This window comes from Zalophus californianus, chromosome X (assembly GCF_009762305.2).
Source record: "Zalophus californianus isolate mZalCal1 chromosome X, mZalCal1.pri.v2, whole genome shotgun sequence".
In the NCBI taxonomy this organism is placed as follows: Eukaryota; Metazoa; Chordata; class Mammalia; order Carnivora; family Otariidae; genus Zalophus; species Zalophus californianus.
The window spans coordinates 124,787,643-124,808,128 of NC_045612.1; the positions used below are offsets into that span (position 1 = coordinate 124,787,643).

At 46.3% G+C, this 20,486-nt stretch overlaps 1 protein-coding gene and 1 long non-coding RNA gene across 2 annotated transcripts in view; one reads left to right on the top strand and one right to left on the bottom strand.

The window, feature by feature from the left end:
- STS (steroid sulfatase) overlaps positions 1 to 20,486 on the bottom strand; it is a 156,573-nt gene that overhangs the window by 21,432 nt on the left and 114,655 nt on the right. The window contains exon 8 of the mRNA XM_027607863.2: positions 13,094 to 13,231. Coding sequence (XP_027463664.1) covers positions 13,094 to 13,231 — 138 coding nt within the window. The remainder of the gene's footprint in view (positions 1 to 13,093; positions 13,232 to 20,486) is intronic.
- On the top strand, positions 5,802 to 7,048 carry LOC113930609. The gene is made up of 2 exons (XR_004819808.1): positions 5,802 to 6,090; positions 6,888 to 7,048. It is a non-coding gene; the product is annotated as an uncharacterized LOC113930609 (long non-coding RNA).

A 20,486-nucleotide genomic window follows, 5' to 3' on the forward strand; every position in this document is an offset into this window, starting at 1 on the left:
ACCTCACAAGGGCACTACTATGATTCCCCATCTATAGAAGCAAAATCTGATGGCCTAGAATATGCATTTCATCTCATTAAATCATTACACCTACCCCACGGTGGTGCTACCTTCACTGTCCAATCTACAGGTGGGGGCCATCTATACCTACACCTGAGGGGGATGAGCAAAATTACGTACCAAAGGTCACTGATCTAGCGACCTAGAGCGCAGATACAAAGCTTTGTTCAACACCAAAGTCTGTGAATTTGCACAATGCCTCAATACAATTTCACCTCTGGTGCAAGAGAGAGCTGGTGCTGGCCTGCCTGTAAAATGTTGGAAGAGGGCCACAGGTGGGCTGGATTTAGAAACTCAGGAAGACAACTCTGAACCACAGGCTTAAGAAAAACTGGGACACTGAGCACATTCTTTTATGTTCCCCAGAGTCAACAGATGTATTATTCTTTAAGGAAAAAGGCAATGTCCAAGGACGGTTTCCCGGGTCTCCCCAGGTTAAGGCAAAGGGACAACTAGCTCCAAATCCACATGTGAGTGGCCTGAGATGTGCCAAACTTCCCATGCCTTGGCTAGAGCTTCCATGTCTTAGAATATAGCACTGCCATGAACATGGGGCACAGATGTCTCTTCAAGATTCTGACTTCATTTCCTTTGAATATGTACTCAGAACTGGAATTGCAGGATCATAGTCTCTTGAGGAACCTCCATCCTGTTTTCCACAGTGGCTGAACCACTTTGCATCCCCACCAAGAGTGCACGAGGGTCCCCTGTTCTCCACATCCTCACTGACACTTATCTTTTGTCACAACACGCAAGATATGGAAACAAATGCCCATGAACAGATGGATGCATAAAGAAAATGTGGAATTATGTAGACACACACACAGTGGAATTGCAGGCGTAGGCAAGAAGGAAGTCCTGCCACTGGGAACGACATGGGTGAACCTGGAGAGCATTATGCTCAGTAAAAGACACCAGACACAGAACGATGAATACCGCGTGATCTCACGTACACGAGGAACGGAGACTAGTCAAACTCAGGGAAGCAGACAGTAGACCGGCCACCAGCAGGGGGTTGGGGAATTGGGGGGATACTGGTCAAAGGTACAAAGTTTCAGTTACGCAAGATGAGTCAGTTCTGGGATCGAAGGTGCAACAAGAAACTACAGTTAACCATACCGCATCGTGTCATTGTAGACATGACACGTGCTGAGACAGCAGATCTCAAGTGTTCTCACTACAACAACAACAACAAAAAGAAGACAAAGATGGTAACTCTGTGAAGTATCAGCTAAGTTAAATAACTTGATTGTGGTGATCATTTCACAATGCATACACAACCCCAATTTTGAATTGTGTATCTTAACTATGTACAATTTTTATTAGTTTTAAAAAGCTGAAAAAATCAGCAATGGAAATACTTGCTTTTATTTTGTAAATATGACTCAATCTCGTCATAAGAAAACTGAATGGTTTTTCCATCTCTCTTACCATTTCTATAAATGCCTATCCACTTACATAGGCGTGAGCACATGCGCGTGCACACACACAATGTAGACGGTGCCATAGAAATCCAGAGGCTCATCCAAGGTACATATCTATCATGAATCCAACATCAGGGATCTGTTCTGCTCTAGGAAATCTGCTGAGGTCCCAGAGCTCCGGGTGATGGAAGAGAAGTTTCTGAGATGTGTAACCACTTTGAAAACAAAACAAAACAAAACTCCTCGAGCGACCCTCGAGAGCTCACACCCTGCCAGAGATTCAAGATCCCCTAGAGAGTTCCAAGCCACGAGTAGCCCCCTGGCGGAAAGAGTTCTATGTGGGTGCAGAGAAGGGGCTTACCTGTGCTGAAGTGCAATGCTCAGAGCACCCTCAAGGAGGACACAGGATTTCCTTGGGATCCAGTGTGGTGCAGCCCCCAAACCCAGCCGTCCACTAAGCACTTGCATGTAGGGGGTGGCAGGACCAGGTACAGTGTCATGCTCAGCTACTTTTCGGAAGACAAACCATCATACTCAGGACGAACTATTACACCTTGTATGAAAATACGAACCCACTGTGTATAACCTAAATCTCTCATCTTACAGTTCTGAATTTATCTTCAGAAACTAGAGAAACATATCAATAAACAGAATCTCACCCAATTTTCTAAAGCTGTAAAAGGAGTGTTTTTTTTTTTTTTACAACAGCAATGGTAAAAAAAAAATATATATATATATATATATATTTAAAAATTTTTTAACAGATGATAAACACATCCGTGCACACTCTCCCCAGGGAACAGCATGTTTGATAAAGTATGATCACACATTTCCAGGCATGTGTTCATGAGCAAATATCCTTACTTGTCAGATGGTGTAGCTTTGAGTCTCATTCCTCCTGCCGTGCTCCCTGGAAAGGGCTATGTGCAAAATGCACCCGCCGGGCTTAAAAAGGACAGTACACACTTCTGCTCTCCCCGTAACTGCTACGGTTGTCCCCGAATGAAGTTCACAGGAGCTCGAATGCTGAGCTCCATTCATTTGGCAAGTATTTACTAAGCAATGACTTACAACGACCAGGAATAATGATGGAGTGCCCCATGTTCCAGGAACGATTCAGGCTCCTTGCAGATATTAACTCGTTCCTTCCCTACCGCCCTCTGCAAGGTAGGTACCCCATTCCACAGCTGGCAAATCTCTGGCCAACATGACATGGCAAGCAAGCGATAGAACCAACTAGAGCTCCAAAATCGGGGCTACTGAACCCTAGCTTTTCCTGATTCTCAGAATCCCACAGGGAACACAAAACTGCATGAACAAGGATCTCACCCCACAGAAACTCCAAGTCTCCGAGGACAGCTCACATGACCCCACAGATCCCTCTGACTGGGAGTCAACAGCACGGGGCGGGGGGGTCCCTAGGAACGCCCACCCTGACTCAACAGAGTCTTGATTTAAGTCGTGAAGGAGAATTAAGCGCAGGAAAGTTGGAGGCAGCTTACGGGAGAAACGAAGAAAAACCGGATAAGAAATCTGGATTTTTATTTTTTCTTTTTCTGAAAATGTGTGAGCAGAGGAAAGAAGCAAGGTCTAAATTTAAAATCTGGTCAAGTAATTGTCAAAGTCACATGCCTCTCATCTAGATGGTACTTTGCCATGATGGGAAGTCACAAAAGTATGATGGCTGAGGCTCGTCAGTCTCTCCAGGCAAGTGCAGAGAAAATTCTACCATTTACTACAAGACTCTTGTCAGGAACAGCTGCTTCCGAACCAGGCTTCAATTTTTGTCCTTTCTAATGCTGCCACCCGGCAGGTCAAATCACTTTCAGTGGCAAGAGTATATGACAGCCATTCTAATGCTTGATCAGGGTGCAGAGTTTTATGAAATACTCTCTTGGCCATTTTTCTCCTCTTGGGCATCTCCATGTCTGCATAACATGGTTTCCCTGGATTGATGCAAACCACAAAGGGCGCAATTTGCATTCAATGCTTTCTCACCCAAGACGCTGTGTTTTACTCTTTCCTTGATTTATTCATGCCAGGCAGGAGATAGGATAGAATAATGATCTGCGTTCTATCAACCTATTCTGATGGCAAAATAAAGAGCAACAGTCTCCTGATGTCAGTGCTCAAAGAGGGGTAAAACTTTGGAAAACACCCTTAAAATGAATTGACACAATTTGAAAAGAGTTAACTCCTTAAGGAACATGACCTCAAACTGCTAACTCGTCCGTGTAGGGGTTGGTCAACATAATTGCTTTCCCAACACTCATCCTCTGCTGTCACATTTTGAGACATCACATCAAGGAATGAGTGGGGCTGTGTTTCAATAAAACTTTGTTTACAAAATCAGGCATTGGGCTCCATTTGTGGATCCCTAACACCACAGTTGCCTAAGCCCCGCCCTGAGTTACTGCATTTAGATTGTGCGGTCAGGTGAGTGCAGCAACCAAACCTTAGTCCACGATATTAAATCCTACAGTATTGAGTGGAAATGTCAGTGAGGCTTCTACTAACAGTGCATTTCTTCACTCAGCTGAGCACCTTCTTATTATCTCCTGCGAGTCGAAAAACTAAAGCACGTATCTTGGCCGAGAACGTAAAGCGAACCACGTCCTGGGTCTGATCCGCCTCTGCCACGTCACACCTTGGTTGAGCTAAGTCTCACTTTAGTGCCACAGGAAACAGCTTGTCCCATCTTGCCTTCCGGAAAGTTCTGTGTCTGGATGTCTGCTCTGCCAACCCCCAAACGATTCTACACATCCTTGACAACATGATGCCCCTCCTATGGAATTAAGCCCCCTACGACCACCATTGCAGGCGACGTTTTCCTACTGTCCACTTCCCTCGTATGTTTCCAGTTCCTTGTTCATGGGATGCCTGACAATCATGACAATCAATTCTGTGCACATCTCATCATCCCAGGAGGACCACAAGCGCTTGAAAACAAACTGTCTAATTCAGCACTTAACCAGCTGACGGTCCACAGCATCATCCTTTCCAAATCATAGTGGCCAATCTATTTCTTGAATGAATGAAATAATGGCTGAATCAGTGAACAGTATGGCTGGGGGGGGGGGGGAAGACTCCCCTGTAGATGAGCGTGATGAGAAATTCTTCTTTCCAACATTCTGTTTGTCCGTTAACATTGCTAGGACTTTTCACTTCCCTCATCAACTGCATTCCAAAAGTTCTCTCCTCCAGAGTCTTACCAAACTCAGAAGAGAGCCTCACCTTGCATGTCATCCAGGAAGAGGAGCTCATTACCACGAAATACCCCAACTCCCCGCCCGCCCAGAGCTCAGTTTATATACCGCCACCATATCCTTCCCACTGTCCTGCGCTTTGCCGCCACGCAACCTCAGCCTCCCTCCGCACAGCCCACGCTAGACCACCTCACTTGCATCTGCTCCGGCTCAAAAGTGAGTAAATCAAACACCCATCCTCCAACCACAAACCTTGCCCCCTGATACGGATTCTGCAGCCATGGGCCCAAACTGCAGAATTTAACCTTGTGGTATCACGGCCAGACATTCTACCAAATGAAAACAGTTCAGTGAAATCCTTCTGTCACGGCACTAAGATGTTGATCATTCGGCAGGTCTCTTCTCTGCTTAAGTGGACAGCCCCAGTCGTTCAAAATGGCACGGCAGTGTTCGGGGTGCTTGCTAACCTTATCCTATGTATGTGGTCATGACTATTGGCTCCGATGGAGTAATACACCACTGTCCATCATATTCTTGCCCAAACACCGACCCCTGTATAAACTCTGACTTGAGTTGGCATCTCCCCAGTAAGACACCAGCCGTCAACGAAAACCGTTATCTGTTCCCCATAAATCTCGGATCTTCACAGCAACTGGAGCTTCTCAGCGACGCCTTGTACGTCAGCCCTCTATGGAAGTTTACCCCGGATCATCACATATGCTCCAACCTTTCCCATGACCAAGTCCTGCTTCGAACAGCCTCCCTCCCTGCACGGAAAATTTCTTAAAAGAACGTGAGAAGTTTTTTCCCCTTTCCCCACCCTTCCATCCGTCCAGCCTCTGTCCCCCCACCTCTCCACTAAAAATACACTTGTGAGCATCATGTGGGGAATCAATGAAACGGACCTGTGTCGTCATCATACTGGCCATTTTAGCACCACTCACCATTCATGCTTTTCCCTGAATCTTCTCTTCTCCTAATTTTCTTCTTATTTCCCAAATCACTCTGTCAACATTGCCTTTATGATATCATCATTGTCCACCTCACCTTTTAGGTAAGAGTGCCTCAGGGCGTGGTCCCTGACTCTCTTCTTACACCAAACAATCTCATACACCTCCCCACCTGCCAACCAAATATAGCTCTCTGCCCATGAGTCTCAATTCATCAAGAGACTGTCCCTCTATCTACACAACCATGTAAGCCAAAGACACAAGACACATCATGGATGTCTTTCCTTGTCTCCAATCAACAACCAAACAGCAGTGGATTTACCAAGGTCGTCCAGTCCCGTCTTCATCTACTCGACCGATGTACCCTTCGAACCCAAGCTCAAGAATTCTTTTTCCATGTATGTATTCAGTCAGAAGTGAGGCACTGTTGTACGTCCCGTGGATACAGAAGTGAGTAAAACAACACATATGCCGTCACAGATCTTGTATTCTCACGGATGACAGTAATGCCTTGCGTGTACTGAGTACGTGCGCCAACACTTTGCGTGCACTGACTTGTTAATCCTCACAAAAGTTCTTCATGATATTCCTCTAATAACAACCATATTATTCCAGCTCTAAAGATGAGGGACTGGATACACAGTCATTCCTCAGTTTATTATTTGCATGCCTCTACCCTTTCCTTGTACTGGATTTGGGCGATAGTCTTCACACACAATTTTAACTACTACCCGAATGGCAACAGTTATTTTTAACACATTCCTGTCGGACATACTAACTTGGATGTGGGGTATCTTCATGAGCCACATCACCTGACACTCCTGGTTTAGTCTTCCATCTCTAGCAACGCCAAGCTACTTTTCTGCTCACCTTAAGCATCTCACTCCCGCCTAGAATGAATTCCTCACTTTTCCTCTCCTTGCCAGCACGTAAAAACATCAGCCTGCAAAAGGTCATCTCTCCCTGGGAGGCTCTCGGAAGTCCAGGTTGGGCTGACTACCTCTAAACGTCCGTTCCTAAGAGTTCCCTTAGCAGTTCGTTATTCTAAACCATCTCTGTAGATCTGCATCTCAGCATTAGAATATGAGCTACCAGAGCTCAGGGACCCTGTCTCCTTGGCCTCCGTGCCCTAGAAGCTAGCCCCATGCTTAGCGTACTGTACGGAGTCAATATGTGAGTGCTTGTTGCTCGAATGTAACTGAACGAGTGCACTCAGAAATGAAGACAGCATGCGATCTTCTTTCAAGGGTGAAAAGGCTGCAGACGCCTCCCGGCACACTAAATACCCACACCAGCAAGATGGGGCTGCTTTGCGTACTCTGGGGAAGCTGATGAAAATATCTGTCAAAATCTGAAGTCAGAACCTACATGTTGCATAACCACCTTCTAATAAACTCCCAGACCCTCTTGCTGTTTGGTCTTGTTGTTTTTTTTGTTTTTTTTTTTCCCTCCAACAAAAGCAACCACTGCTCTCTGAAAGTTGTGTTACTGCATGAGGGCATGACACGCCAAATTCAGGGAGTATAAGAAGCAACTCATAAGCCGCCCAGACAGGAGCCAAATTGGCTGCTTTTGGAATCCGCCCCTAAGGTAAAGGAGAGATGCCAGGAATGGCAGGGCCTCAGATGCGGGCGTCAGGGAATTTGGAAAGCCTTTTTCTGCCTGTGGGGGAAGTCTACGTTCCTGAACAGCTTGGGAGAACAGGATTTCCACCACCTCCATGCTTGTGCAGACGCTGTCGATAGAGTTAATTTATCCATTCCGCTGACATTTATTACTCGCGCTTAGGCAGAGTAAAAGGGAGGTGGGGGGAGAGCCTCCTTCAGGATGACCTTGATTGGAGAGAGGAATGGAAATGAAGCCAGAGCTAGTCTAACCGTTCTCTTTCCGACACTACAGGGACTTTTCTGCTCTGAGAAAGAGGCAGAAAACTCTATAAACGCGACTATAAGAAAATCTTAGGGAAGTTACTCTGGTCCCAGCAAAAAGAGGGTATTTCAGGGGAGAAAGGGGGAGATACTCAAGTATGGTACCAGGAGCAGAAGGAAGAAAAATCTGGGACATGTTTACTATTCGTTCAGCAAGTATCTACTGAACACCTACAATGTGGTTATTGTAGCAAAGGGACAGAGAGGTGAATAAGGCATCACAGATCCCCGCTCCCATGGGATTTACATTATAAGAAGGGAGACAGATCGTGAGCACATAAATTACAAATAGACAACATATTGGATGCACAAGAAATTATACTAAGGTGGTATGTTGAGTTCTGACTGAGGGAGTTCTCCAGGGAGATCTTACAGAGGCAACACGGGAATGAAAGATCAAATCCATGCAAAGACCAGGGGACGAGCTTCCCACCAGAAGGAACGGCCAATGGAGGGGCGCTGTGGTGGAAACAAGATTAAAATGCTGGGGGACCCCAGAAAAAAGCAGACAGGGCCGAGGAAGATAAAGCAGCTCTAGGTCATGGTAGGGCTGTGTACCGCCGTGGTGCAGACCTCACGTTTCATTCTCAGTGGGTGGGAATATAGCGGAGTGTTTTAAGAAAAGAAGAAAAGCTGAGATGACAGAGGAGACAGAGACTGGAGTGATGCATCCACAGGCTATGGGAAGCCAAGGATTGCCAGCGACCACCAGAAGGCAAGGAAGGATCCTCCAGTAGAGCCTTCAGAAGGAGCACGGTCCTGCTGATCCCTTGATTTAGGACTTCTGGTGTCTGGAAGTGAGAGAGAACAACTTTCTGTTGTTTGTTAGCCATCCACTTTGGGGCCGCCCTAGGAAATTCAGCACGGTACAGTGACCGCATGTGTATTAAAGCTCATCCAGGTCCCTGGGCAGAGAGGGGATTGGCAGCAAAGAAGAATCGGGAAGATGCGCTCATAGAGCATGAGTGGGTAGGTAAAGAAGTGAGGGGACTCAGGACAGAGCCCCAGAGGTCCCCACCTTTGAGAGGCAGGTCAACGGAGTAGGAAGGGCCGGCACTTATGTTTGAGCAGAAGCTTCCCAGAGTTTGCTCACACCCATCTCTACAAGAAGCAGTCTAAGAGCTTCAGACATTGACTTAGACATCAGGTGACGCAGAGCGGGGCCAGCCGCTCCTTCCACAGGAGAACCACTATTTACAGGACTATTGCCTTGAGCCCTGGTCCAGATGAGGGTGCAGAATGAAGAGAGCCTTCTGAGGACTCCTCCACCACAGACCCAACACCTGCCCAGGGAACAGTTACACAAACGGAGAGCCATGACCTGTGCGTCCCAGATACAGTTCAGGATCGCACAGAGATCGTACATTCTCTGTTCCTTTAAAAGCACCGATTCCTAATCCCTGCTCTGAAATTAGCCATGTGCACATTTTCAATATTTTAAGAGCCCTGCTGGAGTTTTTACATTTAACCGCTATACGTGGTCACAGGCCAATGTAAACGTTCTGGCATTTTGCTGTTCACTTATTTATCTTGCTTTTGGCAAAAATCCTCACGGCTCAGTATGGGAATGCTGTCAGATTAACTAAAAGCACTACTGGAGGCAATGCTTCCTGAATTCTTATGTGGGGGTATGGATTGTGACTTGGTGGGCTAGGTTTATGAGGTTGACACAATCATTCAGAACACGTGGACAGTGGAAGGAAAACTGATTTAGAAGATTCTCAGAAGTAAACGTATCAGGATCTGTTAGGATGAAGACACTGCCAAGATTGCTACAATTTCACTAGGATCATACTCAAAGTCCACACTGGACCCTACTCCTATCTCTCAATTTCCTTTGATGCCTTTTGACCAACACGGTCTACCCTTCTCTAAATCTAAACAGGAGATTCATGCTGCAAACATATTTCCTTCAAAAAAAAAAATGGGAGAAAGTATTAATGGTGTCACTATTCCTTCACCCCTATAATATTACATTATTTTTTTTAAAAATGACGACTACCGCAGGGATCTTCTGTCCCTATGATTAAAAGGAAGGTCGTGTTGAATTCTGGAGAAGGATGATTTAACTGTAGCCATTTTATCCAATTCACCCACAGATTCCATTAGGCAAGTAGATTTGACTGGGTAATATGGTAGAAGAACTCACTCATACACTGAAGATCTTTCTGAGAGCTTTTGATTGAGACTAAAAATCATTAACTGTTCAGAGAAAGATGCTCTTTTGATCAGGGAGTTTAAACAGCGCGATTCCTCTGTGTACGAGCATGTCGGAGTTGGCGGCTTTAGAAAACGAGATGTGACATTGAGAAGGGTGTTTGGTCATCTCCTACCGCTGGAAGGAAACCACATCTTCCTTTTAGGGCAGCCGCATTTTAACAATGTTGCACTGTAAGCCTGATTCCAACTCAATCTGACAGAGGGACAATGCTTTGCCACAGAGTCGTGGCTGAGATATTAATACAGCGTCATACACTGGTGGTATTTCTAGCACTCAAGCAAAATAGCAAAACACTGCTCACACGTCCAAAATGTTTCTCTTAAAGAAGAAAATCAGGGGGTAGCTCCTGACATGCTGTTAGGGGTCTATGATAACCCTGGTTTGCGACCATCCTTCGAGACCCTTGACACTCTCTTTCCGACCCACACCACTGATATCTCCACGAGAGTCAACTGTCATAGTGAAATGCTAAACCCGTCTCCTCTTGCTCCTCACGCATCCCGAGATCCATCAGCCGGGGGTCACCTGGTCACCTCCCTGAACCGACGTGAACCGACGTGCTTCACAGCAGCAGTCATAATGTGACTTTCTTAAATCTTAAACGTATTACTTTGTAACCGCTTAAATCTTAAACGTATTACCTTGTAACCGCTTCCGTTACTGTGATTTACGTATGTGTCTCATCGGCAGCCGCTTACCTACTTTGGAACGTCGCAGGCCTTCAGTGGAAGAATAAATGAAAGGCTGAACGCCTGCATGCTATACAACCCGTCACTCCATCCTTAGAGACGCTGTCGTCTCTAAAATAAAATAAAAACAACTCTCTCCACACAGGCCATAACCTCGCTGAAATACGGTGATACACCTAATCTTAATCTACGGGAGTACAAGTTTTCACTTCTCCCTACACTAAAATAAGAGGATGAACAGAGGGAGGGCTGGTCGGAAGAGGGGCTGCCGGGGACGGTTAGTTAATCCTGCGCCGAGGAAACACGATGGGTCATTCACCTGACCCACGTCAAACAGCATTTGCGTGCCGTGCTCTGCCGAGGTAACACGGCAAGCGGAGGAAAAGGCCGTGCACATCCTAGGAAGGTCATCCAGACCAGCACTCAACAGGAATCTTTCTGTCCGAGGTTCCAGGGAACCAAACGTGTAAGCAAGGTCCCTGCCCCGAGGTGCTCCGAAGAGGACGGCAGACACACACACAAAGGTGTAAACAGAAGTATAAGGTAGGCGCGTTTGGGACAGGTAACTCACTACCCTCTCTCCACCTCTCTGCCTCACTGCTCTGTGACGCAGCGTGATCCAACTCCTTCACGTTGCAGGACAAGCCGCGCGCTGCTTCTCGCCCCCAGCGCCACAGAATTGAGCATTTTGGCAGAGCCAGACGCAGAAGAGAGCAAGCATGCACCGTGGCTAACTGCTTCCAGGCTTGCCAACTTTGCAAACATTTCCGGGGCCCCCAGGCCTCCTGAGGATCTCCTGGTCATATGCACCACTATTTCTTGTGCCTATTAATATTGACGCTTTTACTAAATCCCACAGTCTAGGCTTCCTGCTACCACACACTCAGTCACCCACCCACCCAACCACCGGCTGACCCTGAGTTCTTTCAGGGCACAGACCACATTTTATTATTTTTGCCTCAGGCCCAGGGCCAGATGCACAGCCCCATCAATATTTCTAAACCAATTAATGGGCCAAAGCATCCTATTTATTCTCCTTTCATATCTTTGGAGGTAAACTCGGATTCCCTGCATCCCCGGGAATCTCTGAAACATCCATATGAGAGAATATCAAAGGGCAATTGAGCACTATTTCACCTTATGCTAGGGAAATTTTACAGTCACCTGCTTTCCTGGGTGTTACGCATCTTGTTGTCTTGGGGAGGTGGTCCCCACTACCTGGGACACGATGAGTCACCGTGGTCACCTCCACTCATCCTGCCCCACGGTGCAAAAACCCACAGCCACCGCAGATTCGGGTGGGTGTCCTAACCCTTAGCACAGATATGCCCCTTTGGGCCTGTCGTCTAAGTCTGTGGAATGGGTCGCATTTTATCGCGATGAGATACGTACGTCTTGTATTCACCATGTTTGCACGCTACAAGCAACCTGGGGTCAGCAGCTGGGTCTGATCTACTTTGGACTATCTCACGTCCCCAAGGACTAGTCTGATTGGTCTTGGCGGTGGCTTAGCTGAGGCTGTGTCGGGAATGAAGCACGAGCCCGAGATGCTACTGCACATCGAGGTCGGCAGAACAACCACCTCCCAAAGAGGGGCACGTCGTCATCCTCCAGAACTGGTGCCTATGCGACCGTCCACAGCAAAAGAACTTTGAAGATCTGATTAAGGACCCCGAAAAGGGAAAATGAGCTGCGTGATTGGGTGGCACAAGGAGAATCATAGCAGTCCTTCGGGAACCATATTTTTTAGAGTAAGTGAGGGAGGGAGATGACGTTATGGAAACAGAGGTCAGAGAGAGAGAGAGAGAGAGAGAGAGAGAGAGAGAGAGAGAGAGAGAGAGGAAGGGAGGTCCGAAGACTTGTGCACTGTTGGCTTTAAAGATGCAAGAAGAGATCATCAGCCAGAGAACGCAGGTGGCCTCAGAAGCTGCAAAAGACAGGAAAACAAATGCTTCCGCAGAGCCTGCCGAATGACACAGCCCTGCTGCCACCCTGATTTCATTTCATTTCATTTTATTTTATTTTTAAAGATTTTGCTTATTTATTTGACAGAGAGAGACACAGCGAGAGCAGGAACACAAGCAGGGGGAGTGGGAGAGGGGGAAGCGGGGAGCCCGATGCGGGGCTCGATCCCAGGACCCTGGGACCATGACCTGAGCCGAAGGCAGATGCCTAACCGACTGAGCCACCCAGGTGCCCCTATCACCCTGATTTTAGTGCAGTGAGACCCATCTCAGACTTGAGACCTCCAGAACAATAAGTTAATAAACTGTTGTTTTAAGCCAGAAGTCTGTGTTATTTTGTCATAGTGGCAACAGGAAACCAATACACAGCTTTATGGTTTTAACCCGCTAGCCGGTAGAGAGGCTGAGTTTACCCTGGGTGAACATGCCCGCATTCCAATGTCCTGACCTAGAAAGTGTGCTTTTAAAATCCGTGGGGACCGTAACAGAAACGGCAACATGGTCACTTCCCTGTTCAATGCCTGCAACGCCGTGAGGTCCTGTATACCGGAAAGTGGCAGAGGGACAACATCAAAGCTCAAAGGTCAAGGCAAAGGTGCCCAGCAGGTGAGCTGGGAGGCCAGAGCTTACCGACGTCGGCAGATTCCTCACCTTTATAGATGCCATTACTGCCTCCGTGGACTTCTCCCTTGGCGCTCACCTCTTCCACATGGGCTCCTTGATCCGAGGTGAAGTAGACGAGGGTGTTATTAGCCAGTTTCAACTCATCTAGAACATTCAAGATCTGCCCTGAAGGGGAGAAATGTTCAATTTTAGTACAGTTCCATCTTTACAAAAGAAGGGGATCATTTGCTCTTGACTTCTCTGAAGATGGGAAGGAAATGCCCCCGTACACGGCAACTATCCCACACCGATCCCAGCAGGGGATGCAATGCCATCAGAAAGCCCACCTGTGGCAAGGTTCTGAGAAGGTTTAGTCATTGAACCAAGTGTCGCCTGGGAGCATCATTTGAAACTCTAGGCATTATGGAGTGATTCTGTACAGAGACGTGAGAAAGCATTCTGGAAAATCAGGCCCTGAGATCATGACCCACTGAGACGAAGGTGCAATGGTTCTGAAGATACAAAGAAGTCTACCATTTTCCCTTATTCAGTGCAGAACACCAAACCATCAATATTCTTCTTCTTCTTCTTCTTTTTTTTTTAAAGATTTACTTATCTATTTTTGAGAGAGAGAGAAAGCGAGGGTGGGGGAAGGGGCAGAGGGAGGGAGAGAACCCTTTTCTTTGTGTTTTCCTTTCTCTTGTCCTCAGCTTACTCCCCACACCTAAGACTGTATACTACCCCACCCACAGAGCAATGCTTCAACACAATCACAGTTTCGGCAAAAGCAGCAAGAGTAACAGGTGCCATCTACTGAGCAGTCTCTGCCCGCAAATGGCTATCACACACTCTCTTATTCAGACCACTGGAAACCCTGTGAGCAAACACCGTAGGCTTCCTTTCCCAGATGGGAGGAACTGCACTCTGTCAGGACAGTGACCTGCTCAAGCTCACACTAAGTTAGGAAGTTGAAGAGCCAGGAAGTAAGGGTTAAACCTTATTCCAAAGGCCAGATTTGCAAACCTTAACATACTTAAGTGGATGGACTCCAGGAGAATCACAGAGCACTAAACGACACATAAGGGGAGAAAAATAAGAGACACCTACTGAAATACTCCTGGATAAAATGGGATCATAGCTGCCTGTCTTCTTCACATTAGTAGAGGAAGAAGGGAAGGGAGGATGGGGTATAGATTCAACGAGATTAGGCATGAGTTCAGGGCTGTTCAAGGCGCATCAGGGGCACATGCAAGTTTACTGCACTTTGCTGTCTACTTCTATTTATGCCTAAGTTTTCCATAAGAAAAAAAAAAAGGAAGCTGCTTGAAGACAGAAGGGGCTGAAATATGGACGGTCTGATTAGGACGTTGCCGTCAGTTGTGAGGTCAGAAGTAAATGAGGGTCAAACTAGACGAACACAATTTGTGATCTCCACAGAGAACAATATACTCCTACGCTGCCAGTTTAATTTCATAAGTTAACGCATGCACTTCGACTCTGGTTGAGGTATTAGGGTCTGACTCCACTTTTGATGCTTGACTGCAAAGAGCTCTTGAGCCTCACCAGTCCTTATTTGACTTGTGCCCAATGAGCCAATAAGAAAGCCCGGGTGCTGCCCCCTGCAGTGCTGTGGGAGCTTCAGGCTATGCCAGTCCCTGCCTGAATGTCTCACCCAATCCCTGCCTCCCCCCACCATGAAAGGTCAATCATTCTCCTTTCCCATCGCTCTCAAGCTGTTTTCAGATCAGCCTGGGCGCAACCTTGCTCCCCCCCAACCCCCAGAAAGCCTCATTATGTGAGTAATAAACCTTTTCGTAGACTCTTGCTGTAGGTGTGGCATCATCAGTCTAGACATGGGAACCCGATTTGGGAGGGGGGCCCATCTCATTACTGCAGGATAACCACAGCACTTGAAATTTTATAAGGACGCCAGGTATCCCTTGCAGCAGGAATAATAAAGGAGTATGAGCACATCCTACCCGGCACATAGGTCATGCCCCGGGGGGGACAGGCCCTCTGCTTTGGGGCTGCACCTTCACCTATGTGGTCCAGAACAGGAGGACAGGGGCTGCAGAGTCAACTCTGCACAGAGGTGGCACAGATGACTTCTGAAGCAAAAGCAAAACCCAAGTCATCTGTTACAAAACCTATTTTTGCTATTTGATTGCCAACGCCACCGGCTATGGTATGTTCAATCCTTCTCAATTTTTTAACTCATATAATAAACATTCCAAGAAGCCACACCATATCCATAAATGCTATACTCAGAACCAAGGAATAAGATGCACGAGGGCCCTTTTAGATTTGTCTCCCATGAGACATCATTATCAGGCAGACGTTGATTGAGGTGTTATTTGGTACAGCAAAGCAAATCACCTGTGCGCTTGGGGATATTTGGCTCTAACACTAATTTAAGCTGTATCCTTCTGAATATGGTAATTAGTTTAGTGAGTTAAACTAGGGAGCAGAAATAAGACGATATAACCCCCACTTATACTCTGAAGGAAAAAATGCCCCTTTTGACTCATCATACAGCAGTCTCTAAGTGAAATAATACAGACCAAGCAGTTAGCAGAGGACTGAAGACTTTACTCCCTTGTGTCGTAACCAGTGTTTTGCAAAAGGGTGTGCAACCATGCACCTCCATTTCAAATATAATTCACCTTTCATATAAGAAACTTTTTTTAAATGTGCCATCCATGACAAGTTGTATGGACACAAAACCTGCACACAAATACTTGCAGCAGTTTTACTTATAATTGTCGAAACCTTGGAAACCACCAAGATGTCCTTTAGTAGGAGACTGGATAAACTACAGTCCACCAGACAATGGAATATTATGCACGCTAAAAAGAAACGAGCCATCTAGCCATGAAAAGACATGGAGGAACTTGAAATGCCTGTTGTCTGGTGAAAGAAGCCAATCTGGAAACGTACACACTATAGGACCCCAACTACGTGATGCGCTGGAAAAGGCCAAAGTTTGGAGATGGAGATGGTAAACAGATCAGTGGGGTTGCCACAGCCTCAGACGGGGAAGGGAGAGGGCGGTGGAGAGGCAGCACAGGGGATTTTTGGGGGCAATGAAAGGTATTGTGTCTGATACCATGAGGGTGGGTACATGTCATTATACCTCAGTCCAAATCCACAGGACGCAGGATTCCAACAGTGAACCCTATTGTACACTATGACGTTTAGTCGGTAACGATGCATCGGCATTGGCTCATCAACTGCAAAAAATGTACTGCACTAATTCAAGATATTCTAAGGGGAACTGTGTGCAAAAGAAAGGGATAATATGAAAACTAGACTTACTGCTCAGTTTTTCTGTAAACTTCAAACTCCTCAAAAAATAGCCTGCTACTTTTTTAAAAAGCGCCTTTTCAGGTACAATGTCCCATCCAAGACTCCCTCACCCACGTACCCAACACGTGTTAGGAAGCACCTACTGAACACGGGATTTGTGCTGAGGGCTGGGGCCTCAGAGCCTCCCGGAGACCCGTTTTCTTTGTTGAAGCCAGCTACGACTCCTTTTTGCCATTTTCCTGGCAGGCTCTTTCCATCTCCAGGTGATCCTGCGGTGGCACTTACTACCCAGACTCCTTCTACCCAAGTACACATTATATCTTTCCCCATCCCAACATGCCCCCCTCCCCCGGGGGCATTTCCTCCAAATCCCAGTACACCAAGTGACCGTCTTAAGATACTCACTTTGTCCCCATCAATCTTTCTCATTCATTGCCTAGAGTGATGACTTCATCTTTTTCATCTAAATGCCCTATACAGCTGGGCTGGGATTAATACAAGGGAATCTAGCTGAGGCCACCGTGCATGTACAAACCGTGGAATATCTGGCCCCATGTGTGCAGAAACTGTCAGATTTCTGATTTCCTTTGTGTTCTTTCTTCTCCAAAACACGCACTCTGGATCCCATACAGTTTAGGTCTTGTGCCAGAATCTCATTTGGAAAGCCCGGAGCCCATTAACTGTTTAAGTTTTCATAAGATTGATCCCGTAAAGGTCTAACATATTTCTCGCCTAAAAATTCTGAGCGGAAATCTCCCGTGAGAACAAAGGCTGGTGTATTGTTCTTGCTTTCAGAGCAGTGTGCTGCACGTCAGAGGTCCACAAATATTGTTTTTCAGTAAGCTTCTCAAGGTATAATGATACCAATTCATACAGGATGATAGTTTTGAATTACCGATGGTGGGCTGCAGGATAGCTTATAAATGAAATGTGTTATTTCCAAAGCTTTCGCACATTGTTCCCCGAATGAAACAAATACAGAAAATAAGCCACTTCAGGAGCACTTTGTTATTTAACTGGGGACAAGAGCGAGCTTATCAAAAAAAACAAGAACTTCAGACCAGAGTTTTGTACACTGAAGGGACACAACTTGGAAATGTACAAATGTGGCTCCTTCCTTCTCCAGGTGTGACTGTGGCTTCCAGGGGAAGCCTAAACTCGACAGAGCTCCTTCATTCCATTTATGCATTCTACAAACAAAAAAGTGTTAAGCCGCCGTTGAGAATCAGGCGGTGGCACCCCATGCAGGAGACAGAAGGCTTCCCGATGCACGCGCCAAGTTCTACGTTTTGCTCAAGAAAGAAGCCATCACACAGAACTAAGTACTCAAGCTCTGCCTCCTGGCTTCTAATGGGAGCAGACCTGGTTTGAATCCTAGGTCCCCAGAGTGCTCAGTGGGGTTCTTTGCTTCCAAGTCAGAGATAATAATGTAAAATAGTTCAAGTGTTGCCAGGAGGCACCAAAGGAGGAGAATTTCATCCCAAACAGCCCGAGACTGGTCCCACTATGATTGCTCAACGCACCCTAGCTCTTACGATGGACTTAAAACGTGGGCTTGCCTAATTGAAGACTTGTGATTTCAGCTGATTTGGCTTTCTCTTTTCTCCTACGAGGTAGGTCAGCTCAGACAAAATATTGGAGCAAAATGCTGTGAAGTAACTATTTACCCTTTTGGAAGCACTGTGCTCATTAAGGAAAAAAATGTCTCAAGCAGCCACAAAACATGAATAATTAAGAAAATTTCCACCTACTCAGTAGGACTCCAGGGAACACAAAGAAACCCTAAAAAGGCCCCCTAAAACTATTTTAGTAAGTGTTTTATCTGATCCACAGGTTAATGGTGGGACTGAAATAATGCCACTGGGGTTGGAAGCTGAGGATAAATAAACAAGAGTAGCTAATTACAGCCCCTAGTGGTGGGACTCTCCATCGGGAGTGTGCAGTGCTTGGCACGGTTCTAGAAAGCTAGCTTTAACCCGTGTCCACGTGCTCTCCCAAATCCATTATTGACTGGCACAGAGAAATCTGTCAGTGGCCCTAAAGAGGCAATTCTCTGTTAGCTTATGTAGGATTAGAAGTATAGCCAACATCCCACATATCAGGACATATCAGTCAACGTACAGACAGATTTATTATGTCTCCAGTTGGAAGCAATGCCCATTGAATTCAGGTAAACTTGATCTAGTACACTTCCCTCCCAAAACGAGATTTCCAAAACTTTGGTCCTGATCTTCTCTATGACATGGACCTCAGAGATTCCCCCAGATGGGGCACTGGAAAGCCTATGAGTTATCTACAGCATAAAATCAAGTTCAAAAGCTTACACATAAAAAAAAAAAAAAAAACCAGTATATGAGCAAAAATAAAATTCCCGGGATTGGATTATTTATCTGCCCTCCTTAAGTCACCAGAGATATGAATATGACGCGCTGGCTTCCGTGGTGTGGAGGGGAGAGCTGATGTTCTTTGTTATGACTTTTGTTTTGTGAGGGTACTTTTAGAGAAGAGCAAGCAAAATATTGTACAAGGTAAATGGATGTTGTGGCCTTCTGCCTTACTAGACTCGGACCTAACACAGCTACTGCCTGAAATGCAGCCTGGGTCTCGATTATGCACATGGTGCCTGTACGTGAAGGTCTAAGGAGGCTCCGAACATCAAAGTCTTGCAGGACGATTTCAGACACTAAGGAAGTGGGGGCAAGAGGGTGAATGCCCCCCGTGTTGTATACCCATGCCTGACTGATGAGAGAAGGCTGGCTCCCATTGCCACTAACGACCGACCAAGAGAAAAGTGGCTGGAACGCTATCCCCAGCAAGTGACCGTTGCACGCACGGCTGCCATACGCGGATTCTGGAGGAGCCGGGGACCATCCCTCCGGAGGCCTTTAATAGAAAGATAACTCCCTCCCTGGCTGCCATGGGTGAGATATCCATGGACACACCCAGTGCCAGATCTTGTTTGATTTCGATTCAATCAGACTCACCATACCCATTAATGTGGGGATCATCCTTTCATCACCTCGCTGACTTCCACATCTCCCAAGGGAACATGAAAATTTTACTCAAAACGGGGTTTAGAAGACATCCCTCATCATTTTTGCAAAGAGCTACGGGAAAGTAAACCAATGTGATAGCAAGACAGTGATTAGGCTGCTTTAGGCATTAATGTAGGTATTTTGTTTCTCATTCTTCTGGGTGATGAAGACTAATAATCAAGACCTTGTATTTAGAACATAGGTTCCCTAGCGCATTCATACCACACACTAGTGTTCTTCCAATTCTAATGGGCTCATCGATCCCCTTGGGAACCACGTTAACATGAAGACTCTGATTCAATACATCCGGGGCCTTCGGAACTTCTAAAATGCTCCTCAGTGACACCTGTCTGAAGGCCATACTTTTAGAAGGAAGCTTCTATGTGACTAAATGTTTAATAAACACTAACGTATAATAAAAGGAGATGGTTGGCATTTTACGGATTTCAGGAACTGCAGCAATATTGAGATTTGGGTGCGGTTTCAATTTCACACCTAACTTTTACACCCAGGAAAGAAACATGATAATGCAGACTCGGGATTATTAGGGCAGTTAGGAAATGGAAAAGCCTAGGATTTCCATGTTGCTTTTCTACAAATAACCCTTTGCTCACTTTTGTTGGAACGTCTCACTCCAGTCAGTTCCTGTCTCAGCTCCCCTTGTTTCTGGGAAATGCATCCTTATTTTGTGCTGTACCTGGTTGTTATGATAATGTTGTGATTTCCTCCATTAAGCCTGTCTCTGCCCTCATCACAGTTGTAATGTGTGATTTATCCCCTGCACCTGCATCTGCTCTCGCCATCTGGGGTGCTTTCATGGCTCAACTCCGCAATTTTCTTGGGTTAAAAATAACCTGTGTTGTTTTTTGTTTTGTTTTGTTTTTTGTTTTTTTCCCCCAGGGCATTGCATTGGCTGGAAATAATCTGAATAATTCCAGCCCGTTCTCATTCCCGGTGAGCTCACCGGTGTTCTCCTGTGTCGACGAGGAAAATGCACGCAGGAGAACAGTGTCACTGTTGTCTGTTCAGTGCAATCACACACATGTGTGGGAGGAAACCCAACTCTGGCATGCCTGTGAGCCAGAGGAAGCCACTCTGAG